The 21521-nt window shown below is 39.0% G+C and overlaps 1 protein-coding gene across 1 annotated transcript in view; it reads right to left on the bottom strand.

Annotated features, from left to right (window-relative positions):
• The window catches only part of LOC140166147 (serine-threonine kinase receptor-associated protein-like), a 72968-nt gene that overhangs the window by 50545 nt on the left and 902 nt on the right, over positions 1–21521 (bottom strand). The window contains exons 2-4 of the mRNA XM_072189536.1: positions 3397–3532; positions 1317–1398; positions 207–379 (exon numbers count right to left, since the gene is read on the bottom strand). Coding sequence (XP_072045637.1) covers positions 207–379; positions 1317–1398; positions 3397–3532 — 391 coding nt within the window. The remainder of the gene's footprint in view (positions 1–206; positions 380–1316; positions 1399–3396; positions 3533–21521) is intronic.

Below are 21521 nucleotides of genomic sequence, written 5' to 3'. Positions count from 1 at the left end.
TAGTGCCGTATGTATGTATTTAGATCACCGCAGTATCAAATCGCGCACGTAAAGTTAAACACACACACATACAGGGGCGGTTTGTCGGCACACTTGCAGCGCAACCGCAAAAAAGCATTGACGTCACTACCAAAGTCAAACTTGATGTAAACCAAATTATAAATATGACATGGAGAACTGCCCTCTTTTTAGTACTGGTCCTTTACCTGATAGTCTTATCGTCGGCTGCACTAATAATTTGCTTTTCTCCTACACACCACCTGACATAACGCAGCGCCCCCGTGTGGCCGGTGAAGGTAACTGGTTCTGCGTCTACCTTCTCCAAGTCGTATATCCGTATCACTTTTTCATTGCTTCCTGTCAGTAGGTGTTTACTGTCCTGTATATAGGAAATACATACCACAATAAATGTTTAAGTTTTGGAAGATGTTGTTCAGACTTCTAGGGTCACTTCACAAAGACTTTCAATGCATTGCGTTTTGCTCAAATGTTTTAATTTCTTTTGCTTCTATTGAACAGCTAACAATGCATACTAATTCAATGTGTCCCTGGCTGTTCAATAGAAACAAATGTAATTAAAACAGACAACTTAATCCAGCATTAAAAAAAAAGCACTTTGCTATTTTTTTTCTTTAATTTTTGTAGTAACAGTATTGTGAAAAAAAATAAACACTTATCACAGGAAATTTTTAATTCAATGAATTCCAGTCCTGCTTTTGGACTTGAACTTGAGTTGAAAATAACTGGTCAGCTCTCTATTTTACAATAAAGTGATGATGAAGATTTTCTAGACAACTCAACATAAACATAGTGCAGCAAAATGAGAGGTTTGCAGGTTTTCGATTAAACAACTTAATATTTAAGTAAAGTTGCCTGAAACACTCAAAGTTGTCATGCTGCTGCAAAATGTTGCGATATCATGGCAAGTCAACAATTTGCTGCATAATGTTGAGAAGTCAAGTTGTCTCCAACTACAATTTTGCTATAAGGTAGCAACTTGCCAGCAATGTTGATCACTCATAACAAGGGTTGAGAACCAGAAAGCCGTAACTCACAATGACCAGCTCTCATAAACTGAGATATTCCCGATTTGAAATCCTTATTTGATGCCCTTTCAAATCATACCCAATAGGATGGCTCCTTGCTTTGGTCTTCAAAAATCAATATTTCCTCCAGAATTTCAATGTGTTCTATTGAACTTTGTCATGTTTAATGGACTGTATCTTCAATAGTGTCCTGGCTACTTTATCCTCATTTTGTGAGTTAAGGCTTTCTGGTTCTCAACCCCTGATGTGCTTCTGTTCAAATTGCCATACCTGTGAAAAGTCTACTGTCTTAACAATGTGCTTATGTGTGAAGCTATGCAGCTCTTCTCCTTTTACCGAATCCCACACTTTCCTGCAAATAGAACAGAATTAAGAGAAAGGTTATTTATATCCTGCATAAAATCATACATGCATGTGATCTATAGAGGCTGTCAGCCTTTCGCCAACTTGTGGGTACAAATGATACGCATGTTCATGCGTCTGACACTACGCGCAGGGCGCAGCTTGCCACGCAGTTGTTGTCACGCATCATTACGCATGGAGATCGAACGACCATCGCAGCATGTACCCACAAGATGGCGGCATATGACGTCACGCTAGCGGCCTCTATATGCATGCGCAAGGTAATCAAGCACCCTTAAGCAGGTGCAGTGGTGAACTTTAATGCGTTTTCTAGTAATCAGGGTTCCCGCACCTTGAAGCCTTTAAAATTCAAGGACTTTTCAAGGACTTTCAAGGTCCAAAAGCATGATTTTCAAGGAATTACCACAACACAAAAATCATGATGCGGCTCTTTATGCGGCACATATTAACGAAAGTGACAACTCCTCTCTACTCCCCAAATTTTGTCAAAATTAAGTTTAGTAAAATTCCAATTTTCAAGGACTTTCAAGGACCATGTGCAAATTTCCAGGCCTTGAAAAGGTGTTTTCAAATTCAAGGACTCTCAAGGACCGTGAAAACCCTGTGGTTTCATACATGTCATTAAGGATCTGAAGGGGCACAGCTAACTTTTTTAGGGCAAATGGATAATTGCCTTGGATTTTCACTGAAAAGGCAAGGCAGCACAGCAGTTTGTAATATTTCAAGAGGGCATCATGGCAACTGTTGAAAATTTGAGAAGGGCACCAAGGCAAATTCTCAAAAGTGAAAAAAACACACACAAACATAGATAGATGATTTTATAATGAAGGGTCAGGGCTGGGGTACCAACGGCAACTTCATTAGAGGGCACAGCAAGGGGTGGGGTTGGGCACTAAGGCTGGCATTTTCGGTCGGGTAAACGGGTACCCGCCGAGATTACATTACCCGGTAGGAAATACCTCCCGGGTACCAAATTCAAAAAAAAAAAAAAAAAAAAATTATTTTTTTCGGTTTGTAGTGTCCCTGGACCTAGACCTAAATGCTAGGATCATTCATGGTTGACCTAAAAAAAATATTAAAAAAATTCAAGATGTTTTGTATTTTAATATGAAAATTGATAATTTGTATTCATGTCATAGTCTATTAATGATTTCAAAATGCATTCAAATTCAATACATTTTGAAATCATTAATAGACTATGACATGAATACAAATTATCAATTTTCATATAAAAAATAACAAAATATCTTGAAATTTTTTTTTTTTTTTAGGTCAACCATGAATGATCCTGGCATTTAGGTCTAGGTCCAGAGACACTACAAACCGAAAAAATAAAAACTTATTTTTTTTTCCATTTGGTATTCCGTTACCCGCCCAAAATTATGGCGGGTACCCGGGTACAAAATTACCCGAAAATGCCAGGCCTATTGGGCACCCACGGCAAATTGCCATGGGTGCTGTGGGTTAATTCGAGGGCTGACACCAGCGACAAGCTGATAATACCAATCACTCCACCCAAGGGTAAAAATAAGAGAGCTTGCACCAGGGGCCACTTTGCCAAAAAACTGCCCCTAGTTCACCAAGATTTGGAGTGAGCCAGGGGCCACTTTGGATGAACCAGGGGCCACTCCACCACATTGCCCAAAGCAGTAAATCGCTTTGTGTTTAGGAGCGTTGTTTTTGTCTTCAAAATTATGTATTCCCAGCAGCCCTAAATATAATTACGTGGAATAAAATTGCATTGTGCTGAATAAGCTATAAAAGTACACGGCATAAAATGCTCCAATTATCGACTACTTTATTTTGCTATTTACATTTAGTGTCTAATGGGTTTTGTTTCAAGCTTTCTTCTGATACTAAAATCTATATTTTTATGAGTAAAGTAAGGCAATGAGGCTGTCAATCAGGGCACCCATCTTTGAGGTAACAGAGTGCTAAATAATATGCTGAAAATAAGCTCATTATTAACAAAACAAATTGTCCTTACGCTGTGAAGTCGGCGGCTCCTGTTGCGGCTCTTGTAGCGTCACAGTTAAGTGCTGCTCCCCACACAGCTCCTTTATGTCCTTCAAATGTTCCTACCCAGTCCCCTGTCTCACCCTGACGTAACATGGGTTTGCCATCTATGTAGCAAAGAAACAATAACAAAAATTCTTATTCAATGGGTGCGCTTGTAAAGAATTCACGTAATTTGATTGGTTTTCGGTGTATAATATCTCACAATAGTTGATAGTGATATTTGTCAGGGCGGCCGCCACGCAACGGCGCGGCACGCTTGTTGCTCCTCAATGATCGCAGCGATAATGCGTTCAAGCGTAATACACGTCTGAGAACCAAGAACGCGATTCGGCGGCTTAGATGTTCGTGATGGTTTCGCTTCATTTAAAACAACGGGACTGTCCTCACAAAAGTAACTTTATTTTTTTCTGAAAAAGGCAGTTTTTCTCGCAAAAATTACATTAAAACTGAATAAGAATGAGAATAAAAGATAGGATTTTGTCTTTTGCCTATCAATATCGTGTCATAATGGATGGGCTGGCCAATATTTTTATCGTAGTGGATACGCTGCGCCGCATCCACTACTCAAAATATTGGCCAGCCCATCCATTATGACACGATATTGATAGGCAAAAGACAAAATCTATCATTTATTCTCTAATTAGCACATGAAGTTGGTAAATGTAGAGTAGTCATGGTCAATTATGTCCAAGATTGGCAAAGTTAACAGATTAGGCAGATCTGGTCTCAATTCAGATTTTACTATACATTTTCAATATTTGTTATTCACTAAATGCGTATTTTGATTAAAATCAAGAAGTGTTTCCATTTCAAGTCCACATAAACGCACAATGTCTTACCGAAAAATGAAAGCATTTGCCAATACTAGCCTTTTCAAAATGGAATGATTTAAGCTTGGTCTACTATGTAAAATTTTTTGAAAAATTTTAACAAAAATTTTTAAAAATTGGTTGGTTTAATTTTGTTTACTTTGGTAGACACATTGTATTAAATAAGGCTCTGGGAATGGATAAAACCTGTAAACTAATTAATTTCTTCATTTCTTGAAATTGCTCCTGGGTTTGCAAAAATGGCTCCTGGCCAGGGGCATCTATTCTTCCGTTATTCGCCCCCAAAGGGGGAGGGAATAATTTTACTCATTTGGGGAAGAATTTTGTGTTTAGAAAAAGAAAAAAATAGCATAGGGGAAAAAAAAGAAGAAAAATTCTTCCAGTTTCCAGATTGTACCGTAGAAGAACTTGATCACACAATTAGCCAAACATTTGTATAAAAAAAGTTACTGGGTCTGACTAATACTCGGCTTTTTAAATGGTCTATGAATTCAGTCAGGGAAGGGAGGGAACAAGAAAAATAAAGAAAAGTAGGCCTACATGTAGATAGCAACCAGCATGAAATGTTCTATTTTGGTTCCATTTTTGTGGGATTCCAGTTGAGGAAGAATCTGGGGAAGGATGTGACACACTCCGGTAGGGTGAGGGAATAATTTAGATTTTCTGGAAGAATAGACACCCCAAAAATCCTGAGGACCAGGAGTCGCTTTTTGGCTCCTGGTCTTGGCGTGTCGTGTGCTATAAGGCTTGCTCAAGCCATCACTTGCCAAATAAAACCAAGCACAGATGTGTTGTTCAAACATGTAATTTGCGATAAACAGTAAAATATGACTTCAATATCATGGTCACTCTTATGTCCAAACTGGTTCAGTTCAAGCACTTTTTCTTGTGACCTGGCTGACAAATAATAATGTTAATTAATGCTCCAATGTTCATTGTTTTAGAGATTTACAATATTATTAGACTAGACATGCACATTTTTGCAATTTAATATTTTATGACTGGTAGCATTACCAGACTGTAACAAAAAAACATGGTAGGAAAAAAACTTGGTAAACTTCTACTGAAAAGAAAAATTAACTATTTACTCTGAAGACAAGAAACGAATGGCAAAAACAACAACAACAACAACAACACAACAACAACAACAACAACAACAACAACAACAACAACAACAACAACAACAACAACAACAACAACAACAAAATATAAGTGTCAACAACAATCAAAGTTGACATTTCAGGAATTTTTTTGTTTTTTTAAAACCCGGTGTTGTCACTAACCATGGACTAGATGTGTAATACATATTGCGTATGCATGATCACTCCCAAATTCATCAAAAAAGGTTATTTAAAAGTACTGTATGTCAGTGGGCATAAATGTTTGAAAAAAATAGGGGCGTATACTGGTACATACCACATACTGTTCTTTTATTTACTCATCTATGTCTATTAAAAGGACATCAGAGCTCTAGAAATGTGAAATTTTGTTTACAATTGTGTCCTACAAAATGTTAAAAAGGGGTGCTTCAGTAAAAGTGTCCTTGAAATTCCCAATACAGGATATTTGTTACGACTAATTTTTCTGTTTTCGTGCGAAATAGGGTACAAAATGTCCTTGAAAGCATGCAAAATAGGGGGTCATTATGGGAAATGGGAACGATCATGCGTTATGCCTTGGAATGTAAAAGTGACAACATCGGGTCCTTATATCAAAGTTTACAGTGAGCATTGAAGCTCAAGAAGGTGTGTATTTTAAACATGACCTTGTTCCTATCCAAACTACAGAATCTCAGTTGCCTGATAATGAACCACATTTGTACACAATAACAATTGGCGCTAGAATGGCTGGTCAAATATTCTTTGTATCCATTCGAAGTTTTTGTAGAAACTTATTTTAATTTACAAATTTAAAACATTATGGCATTTTCCAAGGTATTTTCATTAGTGAATGCATTCACTCCCATTCAGTGAATATAGATTTTGCATTTTTTTTTATAGTTTGTCTTCATGGTTCTGTATCATTGTTCATTAAATTTTTTAAACTTAAAAGCCTCAATGCTCTGGGCACTACTCTGCCAATCGCCACTTGCTTCAAAACTCAAAATCACACAAATTAAAAAGACTAATTTGCATCTAACGTCAGGGCAAAGGCGCAATGTGATTGGTTGTCGACCTGCGCAGTACTGCATTTTCGGTCTAGTTGACAGGATGTCATATGCAAACTAGTCTTTTTAATTCGGTCTTGAATTTTAGAGAACTTGTATTCGCACTTTCGCAGTAACATTTGTTGTGTTTCAGTTGTGATCATTTTTGTCTGACATGGGGAGAGTGGCTGGCTCTCAAATCACCTTTATTCCCAGAAACTTTGCATTTTTCTGCATTTCAAAAATTAGGTACCGTAACTAAGATTGTACATGATGTGAGATGTGAGTACCAGTTTTATATACAAATTTGCTGAAATGCCGAAGCACCGCAACTACATTGTAAGCGTGTAAATAACATTCACACAAAATGGCACGTATTAAAGCCAGTCTGATGTACACAGGAACGGCATACATACATGTATGAGACTGGCAAGCGAGTCTAGTCTAGCCGAGTAACCCATGAATATAAACTCAGCTTATTGACTAATTTATTTTAGGCACAAAAGGCTGTGTTCATCAGGCCTCGAAATAAGTTGAAAAATCCAAGGGTCCTCTGGACCCTTGCCGTTGAAATTTCAAGGGTCCTCGTCAATTTTCAAGGGTCCGACCCCGGACCCATGCCTTTGAAATTTCAAGAGAGAATTAACTACGGGAATCACGGTATGTAGCTTGTAGAAAATTGAAAACCCGGGTTGAAAACTTGATGGGAAACTAAAATGAAAGTGTACTCAGGGAGCTGGACCTATTATGTGAACCAGATTTTCCAGTGAAACATTAAAACTAGGATTTCCTGCTCTTTGCATGGTTCAATTTTTACGGGTCACACGGACCCGTACCGTAAGAAATTTGCGGGTCCGCGCCTACTTTCACGGGTATTTGACGCAAGGACATGCCTTATTTCGAGCGCTGGTGTTCATGTACCGTTACTAAGCCAAACATGGCAGAGTACCCAATACAATCATGACATGTTGAATCACATGCAGATTAGACATAAAGACGTATATCCAGCCACTACCAAGATGTGGAATAGTTTGCCCGCATCTGTCAACTCAGCCAGTTTAGGAATTTTCAAGAGTAGTAATGTTTATGGAGCATACCATATCACAGGAATTAGGAAATAGGAGTCAAAATTAATTTGCGTCCTCCATGCGATCGCGTGAAAGGTCAACGTTGGTTTAGATGTGTTGCAGCAGCTCACCGTTACCGACGAAACCACATTGAGATGTCAATATATGCCTGCCACTTCCACATACTTGTGCATAATACGGAAGGTCGAGTTGTGCCCATTTAATGTTAAAGGCCTATGTTAAACTGTATGTTATACAAATTGTACAGCTATCATTTCTACCCTATGACGAACCGACATACCTGTAAATCAAATAGCCCACAAAAAACTGGTCATCGCTGGTATTTTTCATGAAAAAACGACACTTTTTACGCCGAACATGTCCAAAACACGCCAGCTGACGTACAAGCCTCCCCACGCATGTACATAAACAAGCCGTGTTCATTGTTTAATCGTCACCTGCAGCTGTTCGCAAGAAAACTTTCTGCATAAAATTACCTGGGGTCGTTATCAGGCCTGAGACACACTGGCGCTAGTTTGAGGACAGTCACTATGAGTTACTAATGTCGGCACATGCAGAAAATGCGTGATGGGTCGCCATTTTGTGACTCGTGCAAGCTAACACAAACAAATTATTGGACTTAATAATCTTTTCAAGTTTTAATAAAACGTGCATCTATCATGATAATATTACATTTTATTATTTCATTATTTGAATTACATAAGCTATGTCAATTTTGTGTCCATGTTAATTTTTATATGGATTTACCTGTGTTGATTTTAAACTGTTGTGAACGTGGAGCTACTCAAACTGGCAGGCGATTACCCACCATGCAATGCGAATACACGGAAACGATCCAGTTTAGGATGCATCGCAGTTCCTATTGTGTAAACCAGGCGTAAACCGCCCATCCAACCTGATCGTGTGCACAGGATTTGTGCTGGAGGCTAGTTAATGCGCACAACCAATGCGCAGAAGAAGACCTTGATACTAGGCGGAGCTTACGTTTCACAAGAATGATTGACAGCTGTGAGTAGGTGAAATTCTGTTCTGTGATTGGTACAAAAATATGGTTCTCGTATAAATGAATATATTATCCATCATTCCATGGCTTCAAAATTAGGAACCGTTTCTTCCACAGAGCCCTATATAGGGCTCTATGGTCTCTACTCATCATACACGACCGTAGAAGATCTGGCCAGCGACGACGCTTGCCAATCAGGCTAGCTATTTGTACGGCGTGGCCTCTCATCCTTTATTATCTCTGGTCTTGTCACGCTGGAGTGGTAGATTCGCCCATCTGTGATTACTGACCTGGATCTGACAGAAGATTGTGGAATTTACGATTTTCAGCAGCAGGATTTTATGAAACTGCCAATATTTGCAAGTATTCTGAAGGATCGGTAATAATTAAAATATTTTTCATGGTGTCGGTAGTGCAAGTTGAAGTTAGTGAATTTGTATACCTGATCTCATGTACCAATACCTTGTGTATTGGTACATGATTCGGCGGTATACTTCAGCAATAGCTAATAAGTGGTCGTTTTTTACTCTTTTCAAAACGTCACATGTACACCAAATACAGCCCCGAAATGGTCTACTTTTAGCGTGCCTTAACTCCGAAACAGTTTAGTCAAAGTTAAAAATCGATCCCCAACCCTTTGCTTACCTTGGACGAATTTGCAGTATTTTCCACTAGATAAATGAAGAAAAATGTCCGGTACTTGCCCGGTACAAACATAGAAATGGCCACATTTGCTTCAGTCCTGGTATGAATATTTCTTCCGTAATCCAATGGTTCCAACGTGGGCATCACTATGATAGTCTCCTACACAACCAGATTGTGTCGGCCTGACGCTCGTCGATCCTAAAAGTGAGGACAGCGTGAGCTCTTACCTGCGTAAAAGTCTGTTCGACAAAGGCAATAAGGATGATTGACAGCGCCGCTCATTGGGCGGAGCCATTATATTACAGCAGACAGGTTGCGCTGTTCTCTGACCTTGACTGTTAGTCACGTGAGACATACCGTGACCTGGGTACACGATAAAGCTGCGGGGATGCGACTGCGGCCGCCATTTTGACACGCTGGTATCTACTCTTCAGAAAAATTACTTTTGGTGACGTTTTATATCAAACAATTTTCGATAACGGATTTCTACTAGGATTTCAATTTTTTATTAATGAAGGTGCATGTAGTTTTGAGGAATAACACGGGATGTTTCAAGTTTTATTTCAACTGGTGGTGTAGGAAGGTGAGTGAATTCGTGAATGAGGCCGGGGATGAGGTTTCGTTGTTTCAACGATCCGATAGTAGGATACGAAACGTAGGCTAAAAATGTCTAATGACGCCATGTTTACATGAAAACATTAGCTGTTGCGAGGTCAGTGTCGTTGAATTTGTTACCTAAATTCCTTTCAGGATATTCTGATTTCACTTATTTATGATGTGTACGAAAATTCACCATATAAACTCAAAAGTGTGAATGCAAGCTGTTATTGAGCAATAGAAACATTGTTGCAAAGTCATTAAAAACAGGTATGTATTACAGACGTTCTTTGGCCGAAACGAGATACAGGCCAGTTAGGCAGTCTAGTGAATTTGTGGTTTTGTATGTTATGTGCAAGAGTGTTTTCAGGAAGCGTAAATAGGCAGGCCGTTATGCTAAACTCTCCATCTTATATGCAAGTTCGGCGAAGAACTGGACACCCTGTGTGAGGTAGTGCTCGCAGCTCAACATCGTCTGCAATTTCGCCTGAGTTTTTCACCTTTTGAAGGAACTTTGTCGGCTACAAATGGAATCTAGTGGTTTGTAAAACACCAGTGACAAACTGTAACCGGTGACTTTTCAGTTTTCTTCGTGATTTGAGTTGTATTTTGATGTTCAATTTTTATCGCATGATCTAAGCAGTGATAGTCGCCATTTTGTGTGCACCTGTATTATTGATTTTTAAAAATGGCGGCGGGAATAGCAACAATGTCTGAGTAAAACGCGAGCGGCCGGGTTGTAGTGGGGAATAGTATCGGGGGAGCGAAGGGACCTGCCCAAAGTTCCTTTTGCCCTATGGAAGTGATCTCCATTTACAATTATGGAGTCCAAAATTATTGTGAGCCATATTTCATTGATGATATTTTGTTCTTTTCTAATGCATACAAATGTAATTGTAAATAATGAATATGACAAATACTTGAATAGATACCTTGATCATCTTCATGATCAGGAGTATCAATATTATCCTCATGATCAGGATTATCATCTTTATGACCATGAGTATCAAGGCTTATCTACTTGTAAGCCCCATATTGCTACTCACATATTTCAAGTATCTCACCAGAAATATATATTTCAAGTATATCACTTGGAAAACACGACTTGTGTTACTTTTGATGATAATATGTACCATGTATCCTTAGGCCTACTGGATAACATGATATCCCCTGCGGATAGTAGTACCCACAATTCAATGTACCACCATGTATCCCTATGGGATGACATGACCTATGTTTTTGATACTATTACCCATAGTCATATGAACCATGTATCCCTAGTGGATAATGTAACTTGTATTTTTGATACCATGATAACTATGCACCATATATTCCCATTTGACGGCAGTATATCCCTAGTGGACAATACGTCAAATCACCATGTTTCCTCATTGGATAACATGTCTTGTGTTTTTGATATCAGGTACAATGTACCGCCATTGTATAGTACTTGTGATATTGATACCATGTCACTGTACAACATGACTTATGTTTTTGATACCATTGCTTTGAACCATGAATCCTCATTGGATAACAGTACATCCCCACTGGACAATACTTCTAATCACCATGTATCCTCATTGGATACAGCTCGTGCTTTTGACACCATGTATGATGTATTCCCATTGGATAGTACCACAAATCCCCATGTATCCCCATCGGATAACATGACTTGTGTTTTTGATGTTATTACAATGAACAGTGAATCCAGATATAACAGTACATCCCCATTGGATAGTACTTCTAACCATGTATCCCCATTGGATAACATGACTTGTGTTCTTGAATTTGATATCACTATTTCTATGTACCAAGTATCCCTAGTGGATATCAGTACATCCCCATTGGATAGTACTTCTAATTACCATGTATCCCCATTGGATAACATGACTTGTGATTTTGATTATGACATTACTATTTCTATGTACCGTGTATCCCCATTGGATATCAGTACATCCCCATTGGACTGTACTTCTAATTACCATGTATCCCCATTGGATAACATGACTTGTGATTTTGATTATGACATTACTATTTCTATGTACCATGTATCCCCATTGGATACCAGTACATCCCCATTGGATAGTGCTTCCAATTACCATGTTTCCCCATTGGATAACATGTCTTGTGTTTCTGATACTGGTACTTTTTCTATGTACCATGTATCCCCAGTGGATATCAGTACACCACCATTGGATAGTACTTCTAGTCAACATGTATCCCCATTGGACAACATGACTTGTATTTTTGATACCACCATTTCTACATACCTAGTACCCCCATTGGAAAATAGTAAAACCCCATCTGATAGTTTTGACGGGAATAAAAATGTTTCCCCACTGGACACAATGACTTGTGTTCTTGATACCACCATTTCTGGGTACCAGGTACCCCCATTGGATAACATTATATCCCCTTCAGATAGTATTTTCAGGTACAACAATGTTTACCCATTGGACAACATGACCTACGCTTTTAATACCATCATTTCAGCGCACCTCGCTTCCCCATTGGAGAACAGCATATTCCGATTGGATAGTACTCCCAGGTATAACCATGTTTCCCCAATGGACAACATGACTTATATTCTTGACACCACCATTCCTGTGTACATAGCACCCTCATTGGATACCAGTATATCCCCATTGGGTAGCATTTTCCGGTACAACCATGTTCCCCTTTGGACAACAAGACTTGCGCTTTTAATACCATCATTTCTATGCACTTTGTTTCCTCATTGGAGACCAGCATACCCCGAATGGATAGTACTTCCAGGTATAAGCATGTTTCCCCATTGAACAACATGATTTGTGTTTTCTATACTACCATTCCTGTTCACTTAGTACCCCCATCGGAAAATGTGACTTGTGATATTGACACCATCATATTTACGTACACACATGTTGTATCCCCATTGGATAACAGTATATCCCCATTAGATAGCATGGATTGTGTTTTTGACGCCATTGTAGGCATTTCTATGTACCACGCGTCCCCTTTGGACATTTCATCACCATTGGATAACGCTCTCACATATCAAGTATTCTCGTTGTATAAAGAGTGTGACATGACCTATACTCTTGATACTTCTGATAATTTTTGTGATACCAGGTATGCCTTGACCATTATGTCTAAAGTGAGCATGTTCTCTAAACCTGAGCACAAGTACTACCTTGCTCTTCTGGATAGAAGGAGGTATATTGTTCCTCAAACGGGTAGGAAAGCTTACTTATGTCTCACTTACTTATGCATGATCAATATTTTGCAAGCAGGAGATTGCCACCCTAATCCGGGACCACCTAAATTCCCTTGTTACATTTGTAACAAAGCCTGCAGATGGGGTCAGAAGGCTGTTGCTTATGACCAATGCAATGAATGGTACCACACAAATTGTATTGATATGGGATCATTTATCTATGATGCCTTAAACAGCAGAGAATCATGGTACTGCTGCCAGTGCGGCGTGGGGAACTTCGCTTCCTCTTTATTCGACACAGCCATTAGATTCTCAGATTCAAGCACTATAGCTAAAATAATAGTTTCTCGATCATGAGAGCTCAATAGGCACGCAATGACAATTGCGTCAGCGTACAGCGCCTACCACACACGCTTTTGGGTTGCGCTGCATTTCCTGTCGTGCACAATCGAGTCGCGCTTATCGTGTCATTCCACTAAACTTGCGACATTACGCAGTGCACGCAGTACATTCATACTCTCATGATCGAGAAATTATTATTTTAGCTATAGTGGAATCAACTCTAGCACTAACACCACCAGAACTGGCTCAGTAGATTCTGATGATTCATTCGAATCTCCACTAGCCTCTTCCTCTCCAAACAAAATTAACAACAAAAATGATGCCACACCAATTATCAAGCCTCAGATGAAAATAATGATAATTAATTTTCAGAGTGTGAAAAATAAAACCTCTGAGCTTGCTGTGAGCATCGAAGTCGACCAACCTGACATAATCATAGCCACTGAAACCTGGCTTGATGACTCGGTTAATGATTGTGAAATCCTCCCTAAAGGTTATCATGTTGTGAGGAAGGATAGGCCAATTGATACCAGGAGAGGCACTAGTTATGGTGGTGTCATGATTGTTTTAAAGATGATTTAATTGCCACACACAGATGTGATCTAGATAGCGAGTGTGAAATAGTGTGGTTACAAATAGACATGATAGGCTGCAAATCGCTTGTTATTGGGGCCTTTTATAGACCACCAGATAACAATGCTGCATACTTTGAACAGCTTAGAGTCTCTTTCAATAAACTCAACATCCCTAGTCACAGCAACGCTGGTTGGGGGAGACTTCAACCTGTCCGATGTTAACTGGACTGACCTAAGCGTCAATGCGGGCGGCAGATTCCCCAGCATATGTCAATCGTTGCTTGACTTTGTTAGTGATTTCGGATTTGAACAGATGGTCGATAGACCAACTAGAGCTGAAAATATCTTGGACCTGTTTATGACCACAAACCCATCTCTCGTTGATAATGTCAAGTACATACCAGGCATGAGTGATCATGATACTATCCCAGTTATCTCTATCAACACCAAACCCAAGAAATGTAAAAGAAAACCCCATAAAATCTTCCTCTATAGCAAGGCAAATGTAGATGGTTTAAAAAATGAGATCCAACAAATAAGTGAGGATTTCAAAACCAAAGACATCAGTGTTGACTCTACTGAATGCCTGTGGACGGAGTTTTCCGAACGAGTCCAATCAGCAGTGAATACTAACATTCCTACCAAGATGGTCTCGGGCAACAAACCTCCACCATGGATTAATCAGGAATTGAAAAGGAAATACAAACAGAAACAACGTGCCTTCAACAGCATGAAACGCAATCCTACTCCGGAATCAGAGCAAAGATACAAAGAACTAGGAAGGAAATTAAATATAATTCTCGGCGTAAAGAGACGCTATATTCACGACACAACCCTGGAATCCACCAAACAATTCTACAGCTATATTAAGTCCATGAAAGCAGACAACAGTGGCATCCAAGTCCTGAAGGATGGTGACCAGATGATTTCAGACAACAAGCAGAAAGCTCACCTCCTTAATTCTCAATTCAAGTCCGTCTTTACGCAGGAGGACACAGACAACATTCCCATACCAACATCTCTTGGTCGTCACATCACTAGTATTCCAGACTTTGACATCAAAGAAGAAGGCGTCCGAAACTGCTGGAAGAGACTAATCCGAACAAAGCGGCGGGTCCGGATGGAATTACTCCTTGGGTCCTGAAGACAACCGCCGAGGAAATAGCCCCAGCCTTAACCACTATCTTCAAATCTTCACTGGACACAGGTAGACTACCCAGAGATTGGCTGCAAGCAAACATCAGCCCGATTCACAAAAAAGGTGACCGCACTCTACCTCTGAACTACCGGCCGGTCAGTTTGACTTCAGTTTGCAGCAAAATAATGGAACACATCGTGCATTCAAACGTCATGAATCATCTTGACCTTAACAACATTCTATGTAAAGAACAACACGGGTTCAGAAAAGGTCACTCCTGCGAATCTCAGTTGATCTCCACCATTCAGGATCTTACATCAACAGCGAACACCAACAAACAGACTGACATGATAATCATGGATTTTATGAAAGCTTTTGATAAGGTTCCACATAAACGTCTCTCTCGCCAAAATCTACGATTATGGAATCAGAGGAAAGCTGTATGAATGGATCAAAACTTTCCTCACTGAGAGACAGCAGCGAGTACTTGTGAATGGTGAATGTTCTGAGTGGCCAGTGTTACCTCAAGTGTTCCACAAGGCACAGTGACAGGCCCCTATGGTTTCTTATTTTCATCAACGATTTACCACATGACATCAGATCTAACATCCGCCTATTCGCTGATGATTGCATTCTATATCGCACAATCACAGATTCTTCTGATGCAGATCAATTACAACAGGATCTCAACAAGCTCACTGAATGGCAGAATAAATGGCAAATGAGGTTTAATGAGAAAAAATGCTTTGTGATGAGAATTACCCATGGCAGATCTCCACTTCAGTACAATTATTCATTGAATGGATCCCAACTTCAGGAAACATCTTGCCACAGTTACTTAGGCGTTGAAATCTCCAACGACCTGAAATGGAACCAGCATATTTCAAGAGTTACTGCTAAGGCAAACCGTACACTTGGCTTTGTTCGTCGAAATCTAAAATCATGTAGTAGGCGCATCAAAATGCTTGCGTACATAACTCTTATAAGACCCATTAGAGTACAGTGCAGCCGTATGGGATCCTTATACACAAATTCTCATTGACAAATTGGAAGCTGTTCAAAGAAGATCTGTTAGATTCATCATGAGCGACTTCACGGTCGTTACAGTAGCGTGACAGACATGATGTCTGAACTGGGTATCGAACCCCTCGCTACTCGTAGGAAAATCATCAGACTCACAAACTTCCATAAGGCACGGGAGGGTCTCCTAGCAATCCCGATACAAAACCTGCTGCACCCGGTCAAGCGTATATCTCGTCATTCTCATAAGAACTGCTATATCCCCATTCAAACCAGCAAAGACTGCTACAAGAACTCATTTATCCCACTCACTATTAGAAACTGGAACCAACTACCGGAAGAAACAACAAATATTACCAGCAACAAGTTATTCAAGGCAACAATCACCAAGCACTACCTCAAGTAAACACAGAAATTACATCGCGCTACCACCGATCCTGTCCACTTAGCTCCGACTTTGGGGCGTGGGACAGTACACCTACAAGACAAGACAAGACAAGACACATCACACGGTAGTGTGATGTGTCCAGCCTGGATATAATGTCAATAGAGGAATGCGAGACGTCTCACCCCGAAACCTATTCGCCCCAAAAAGTTCACCCAATACACATTACATACCACGACCAGTTCGCCCCAATACCCGTACATACCACCACCAGTTCGCCCCAATTGACTCACCGTGTATAACGTTGCCGTAGCGTGCATAGTACTAGTAGTGTTAAACATGATGTAAATTACTTATAAATCGCCAGTGTAATAATTTATATAATCTATGGCAAAACAAAACATTATATAAAAGAAAATAAAAACAACAAAAAACTCTTACTCTTGCGAGTTTTGTGTATTTTTATTTTACCGACTCAAACTCAGTTAAAATAAGTTTGAGATGTTCAAAACTTTCAAAACTTGCAGTCCTATAAACATATTAAATCAGAGAAGATCTTCTTTGACATAATGAAACTATTAAAAGGACTGAAAAAAATATATTTGGCAATTTTATGTACAACTAGCAAAACAAACGCCAGCAGCAGCTTTGCGATCTTTTGTGGGTTCCGTGCGGTGCACCCGGGCGGTGCACTGACTTTTGCCCGCTTTTTGCACCGCGTGTAAGCGGCGGATATTTGCTGCCACTTCCGCCGAAAACGCCCGGTGTGATATGTGTTCAATCCTGGTTCAATCAATGGTACCGTGACCAAAGCACGCAAAAGTGCCAGAACACACCGACGGCGTACCTTGCTTGACAAGTCCCCGGGCCCGCGGCCGTGTGCCTTACACACTACGATCGATTGCTTGACATGTAGGCCTAGTATGCTCTCAATTTGATTAAGACCCGGAGGTAGTGCCACAAAGAAGAAAAATGCAATGATTTTGTTTGCAAAACTGGTTAAAGTCCAGTATTAATACGATTTCTGTCAAATTTTAATTTGGTAGTATTCTTTGCCAAATATTATTATAGTAACAACTGTCAGGAAAGTTTTCTGGTCATTCTAAACTGTGATGTTCTAAAATAATCAAAGATATAACAATTTTTAAATATTAGTCTCAGATAATTATATATTCATCCTCATATAGCTTGATATGCGCGTTACAACTCTTTACAATAACTTATTATTATATATATCTTTAATTGAAATGCTATTATTTTAATTATATAATCATAATTTTATAATGTTTCAGATATATTGTACATTGTAATTGACAGTTATCATGATTCATTTTGTTCTTAATTTCTGCAACTTGCCTGTCAATCACAGACTAATTATGATTGATTTAAACACCACGGGACATCTTACATTGTACGATGTGTCCTAATCCTCTCAATATGCCAACAATTTTAAGGCGGGATGTTTTAACTCGATGATGTTAATACAAATGTCGGCCTTATTTTATTGATTTATATCATACGCTAATACATAAGCTGGCATAATTATTCCCGAATATCATGATTATATCGTTATGAACACGACAGAGTGCGAATACGCAAAAATTGTTGTTCTGAGTAAACGCCATGGCGTTTGAAAATCTTGGTACCATGCTCGACCAATGGGCTCAATCGATCCAATTTTATATCACAATTTTGCCCCAAATACCCATGACCGCAAATAATTAATTCCTCTAATTTAATTTTCTAGATTTTCTGAAAGTAAGACGAACTCAGTTTCACCCCATTCAAACTTGCTCAAAATGTTAATCAATGTAATTTGTCAGTCGAGTATACCTGTCTTAATTGTTCATCGAAAGTGGTTACGGTATTTATTTTATTGAATTCATACTAAAATATGCAACGAAGGTACCATTGCGCCAATTCACCAATTCAAACATCTATTTATTTTTGGTAACAAAGGACCACTTCGTATAACCTGAGACCATAATACCTAATTATGGTCTCAGGTATAACTTCCAAATCTGGGTGCTTGATGTGTGAAAATATTGGATCCAAAACATAATAATGATAAAATTGGATTGCTCTTTGACTGTGTCCAATCAGGGATTTCCCTTTTAACAAAGGAGCACCGGCGCATTGCAGCGCACTGCTGCACAGTAGCATAATCTATCGGCATGATGAAATATTAACTGTCAATTATATGCAAATCAGAGAGTGATGAATTTTATGATGGGCTACAACATCACCTTCAGAAAGTCAATAAGAAGGAGAAACTTATCTTGATGGGGGATTTCAACGCCAATAGGCTCTGACAGTAAAGCTTGGACCCCCGCAATGGTCAAGTATGGTATTGGTAAGATCAACAGTAGAGGGGAGAAACTGTTGGAATTATAATGCAAAACATGCTAAACTTCGAAGCTAGTGCCGGTGACTCGACGAGGTAGATATATAGACTATAGTAGACCATGTAGACGGTGCGCGTGTGAACAGGAAAAATAATGAGTTATATGAAGTTTAAAATGATATCATGCATAAACCCGAATAACCTGTATCTTCCAAATCTGGGTGTTTGATATAGGGAAGACCTATACTTGCACGTGCGCGTGAACAGGGAAAATAATGTTTCAAATTAATTTTATCAAAGCCCCTATCAATAAGGGGCTGTGCAATAATTATGAGCCCTGGGGGAGGGTAAAATGGGGGGGCAAGAAATTTTGCCGAGCGAAAGGGGGAAGCAATTTTGGCAAGCTGAGAGGGGGCAAGCAATTTTGGCAAGCTGAGAGGGGGCAAGCAATTTTTGGCACGAATTCTTGGGGCGCCTTTTAATAAAAACGCTCTAAAAGGCTTAGGAAAACAGTACGAAACGCTTAAAAATGCAAATTTTCCTGATCGCTGGGCTGCAACATACATCTAGACATGTTCAAGGGGGGTAAAGAATTTTTGGCGAGCCGAGAGGGGGGGGCAAGCGATTTTTGGCGGGCGAGAGGGGGGGGGCAAGCGAATTTTGGTGAGCCGTTTGGAAATTTTACCCGGGGCTCATAATTATTGCACAGCCCTAAACACGTTACACAAAATTGTTCCATTAATTGGATTTTTACCCATGGTAGCTCCAATATCTTAAAAAACATAATTAATTTGGCAGAGTTCAATGTAAGCTTTGACATTTTTAAACATTAAATAGGCTATCGCCCTTTTTTTTTACATTTTTAAAGTAAAAACAAAATTGAAGAAGAAAAAGTTTGTTCTCAGAGAATAAATAAATTGAATATCTCTTGTGTGAAATATTGTATTAGGCCTATATTAAAGCCACGATTTCTCCGTGATACGGAAAAACGGAAAAATTCACGGAAATCGGGGTTTGCCCACGGACATTTGAAAATGCCACAAAATTGTAAAAAACTGTGTAAAATGTCTAACTGTTGTGTTGATTTGCAAAATAAAACAAAGAAAAGTGATTATTTGGCAGTAATCAACCATTAAACAACCCATTTTAGCATTAATTCTAGGCCTACTACAGTCATAAGGTAATACAAAATACACTTATAAAACATGTTTGTTTTCAATTTTCAGTGCTTTATAATTATTGGAAAACGGAAAATCACGGAAATCGTCCAATTTGTAACACGGAATTTTAATTTCTTAACACGGAGAAATCGTTGCTTTAGCCTATATTATGTTGTAAAAGAATGAAATGGGAAATATTTTCCATTTCAATTATAGCGAAAGAAAACACATTCGGTTTATGCGCGCAAAAGTAACATTTTCCAATTCAGCTCAATTCTTTTATTCTGTTCAATACTGTTCATGAAGGTGTGCGTTGTGTAACTTGGGGTGGAGGGGTGTATAAAAATAGTTGTTTTTAAAAGGTTTAGTATGCCTACAACGTCAGAAATCCCATTCTTGCATGAAAAGTAGCCTATACATTACCGAATACATTACCATGCATGAAGATATAATAATGTCTATAATACATGCTGCATGCATGAAAGACACCATTTAATATCATGAGTAGGCCTAATGTTGGAAACTCCATTCTTCCATACCAGAAGTTCAGCTTTTTCCTCTGGTCTTAAATTAAAATAAATATCTTGTTGTTTTCTTTGGTTTTAGATTTCAATAACATTTGTCAAAGTGTCAAAGTGATTTTCCATTTCTGCGCCAAATTTCAAGTTTGAGTATATGGGTGACCGATCATGACGATGTGTGTTGTGTGTGTGTGTGGGGGGGGGGGGGGGTATACCGGGTGTGGTTGTACAAAAAATGTATAGAGAATAGCTAACCAAGCAAAGAAACAAAATTATTTGGGAAAGATTTTCCATTTTGAATTATTGGAGAAAGAAAACTCAAATTCAGATTTATGTGCTAAAAGTGACATTTTCCATTTCAAGCTCAATTCTTCTAGTATTTCAGTGTGTTTATACTGCTGAATGAAGGTGAGCTTCAGTATGTGGCGGGGCAGGGTGTGGAGGGGTGTTATTGTTAAACGTTATATGCCTAGAGCGTCAAAAATCCCACTCCTACATTAAAAGTATACAGTACCATGCATGATGATATATAATAATGTATGTATCGTTCAAACGCGCATGCTGCATGCACTGCAAGACACCATTAAATCTTTTGGCTGCCTGCAGATCTGAACATATAGGACTTTTCCCACAAAATGGTTTTGGGAGCAAACATTTGCCTTTTGCGTGAAAAAAAGAAGGACGGGTCTTTGGATGTGGGTAAAGGAGCTCGTTACTAATAATATTTTGCCAAAGGATAACCAAATTAAAATTTGACCGAAATCGTATTAATAGGCCTACTGGGCTTTAATCAGTTTTGCAAACAAAATCCCAACTTTTTCTTCTTCGGGTGCCTCCAAATATAGGCCTACGTCACAATTTCAAAACACGGCCCGTAATTCTCGGGGTCGTAAAAACATACTCGATAAAATATATAGATAAGTAACAAAAACCCATATGGATGGAAAAGTACATGATCAAAAATAAAATGTTTTCATAACATAAACATAGTCAGCTCAACTGAATGTCGGGGCTGAATCACACGGGTTTCTAAACAAATTCATAGCATTACACGTTTATATATATCACCAGCCAAATTGTTACAAATACTCAACATTTATTTA

This window comes from Amphiura filiformis, chromosome 12 (assembly GCF_039555335.1).
Source record: "Amphiura filiformis chromosome 12, Afil_fr2py, whole genome shotgun sequence".
NCBI classification, from domain to species: domain Eukaryota; kingdom Metazoa; phylum Echinodermata; class Ophiuroidea; order Amphilepidida; family Amphiuridae; genus Amphiura; species Amphiura filiformis.
Note: the sequence above shows the minus strand (reverse complement) of the source record. Positions and strands in the feature narration are given on the sequence as shown.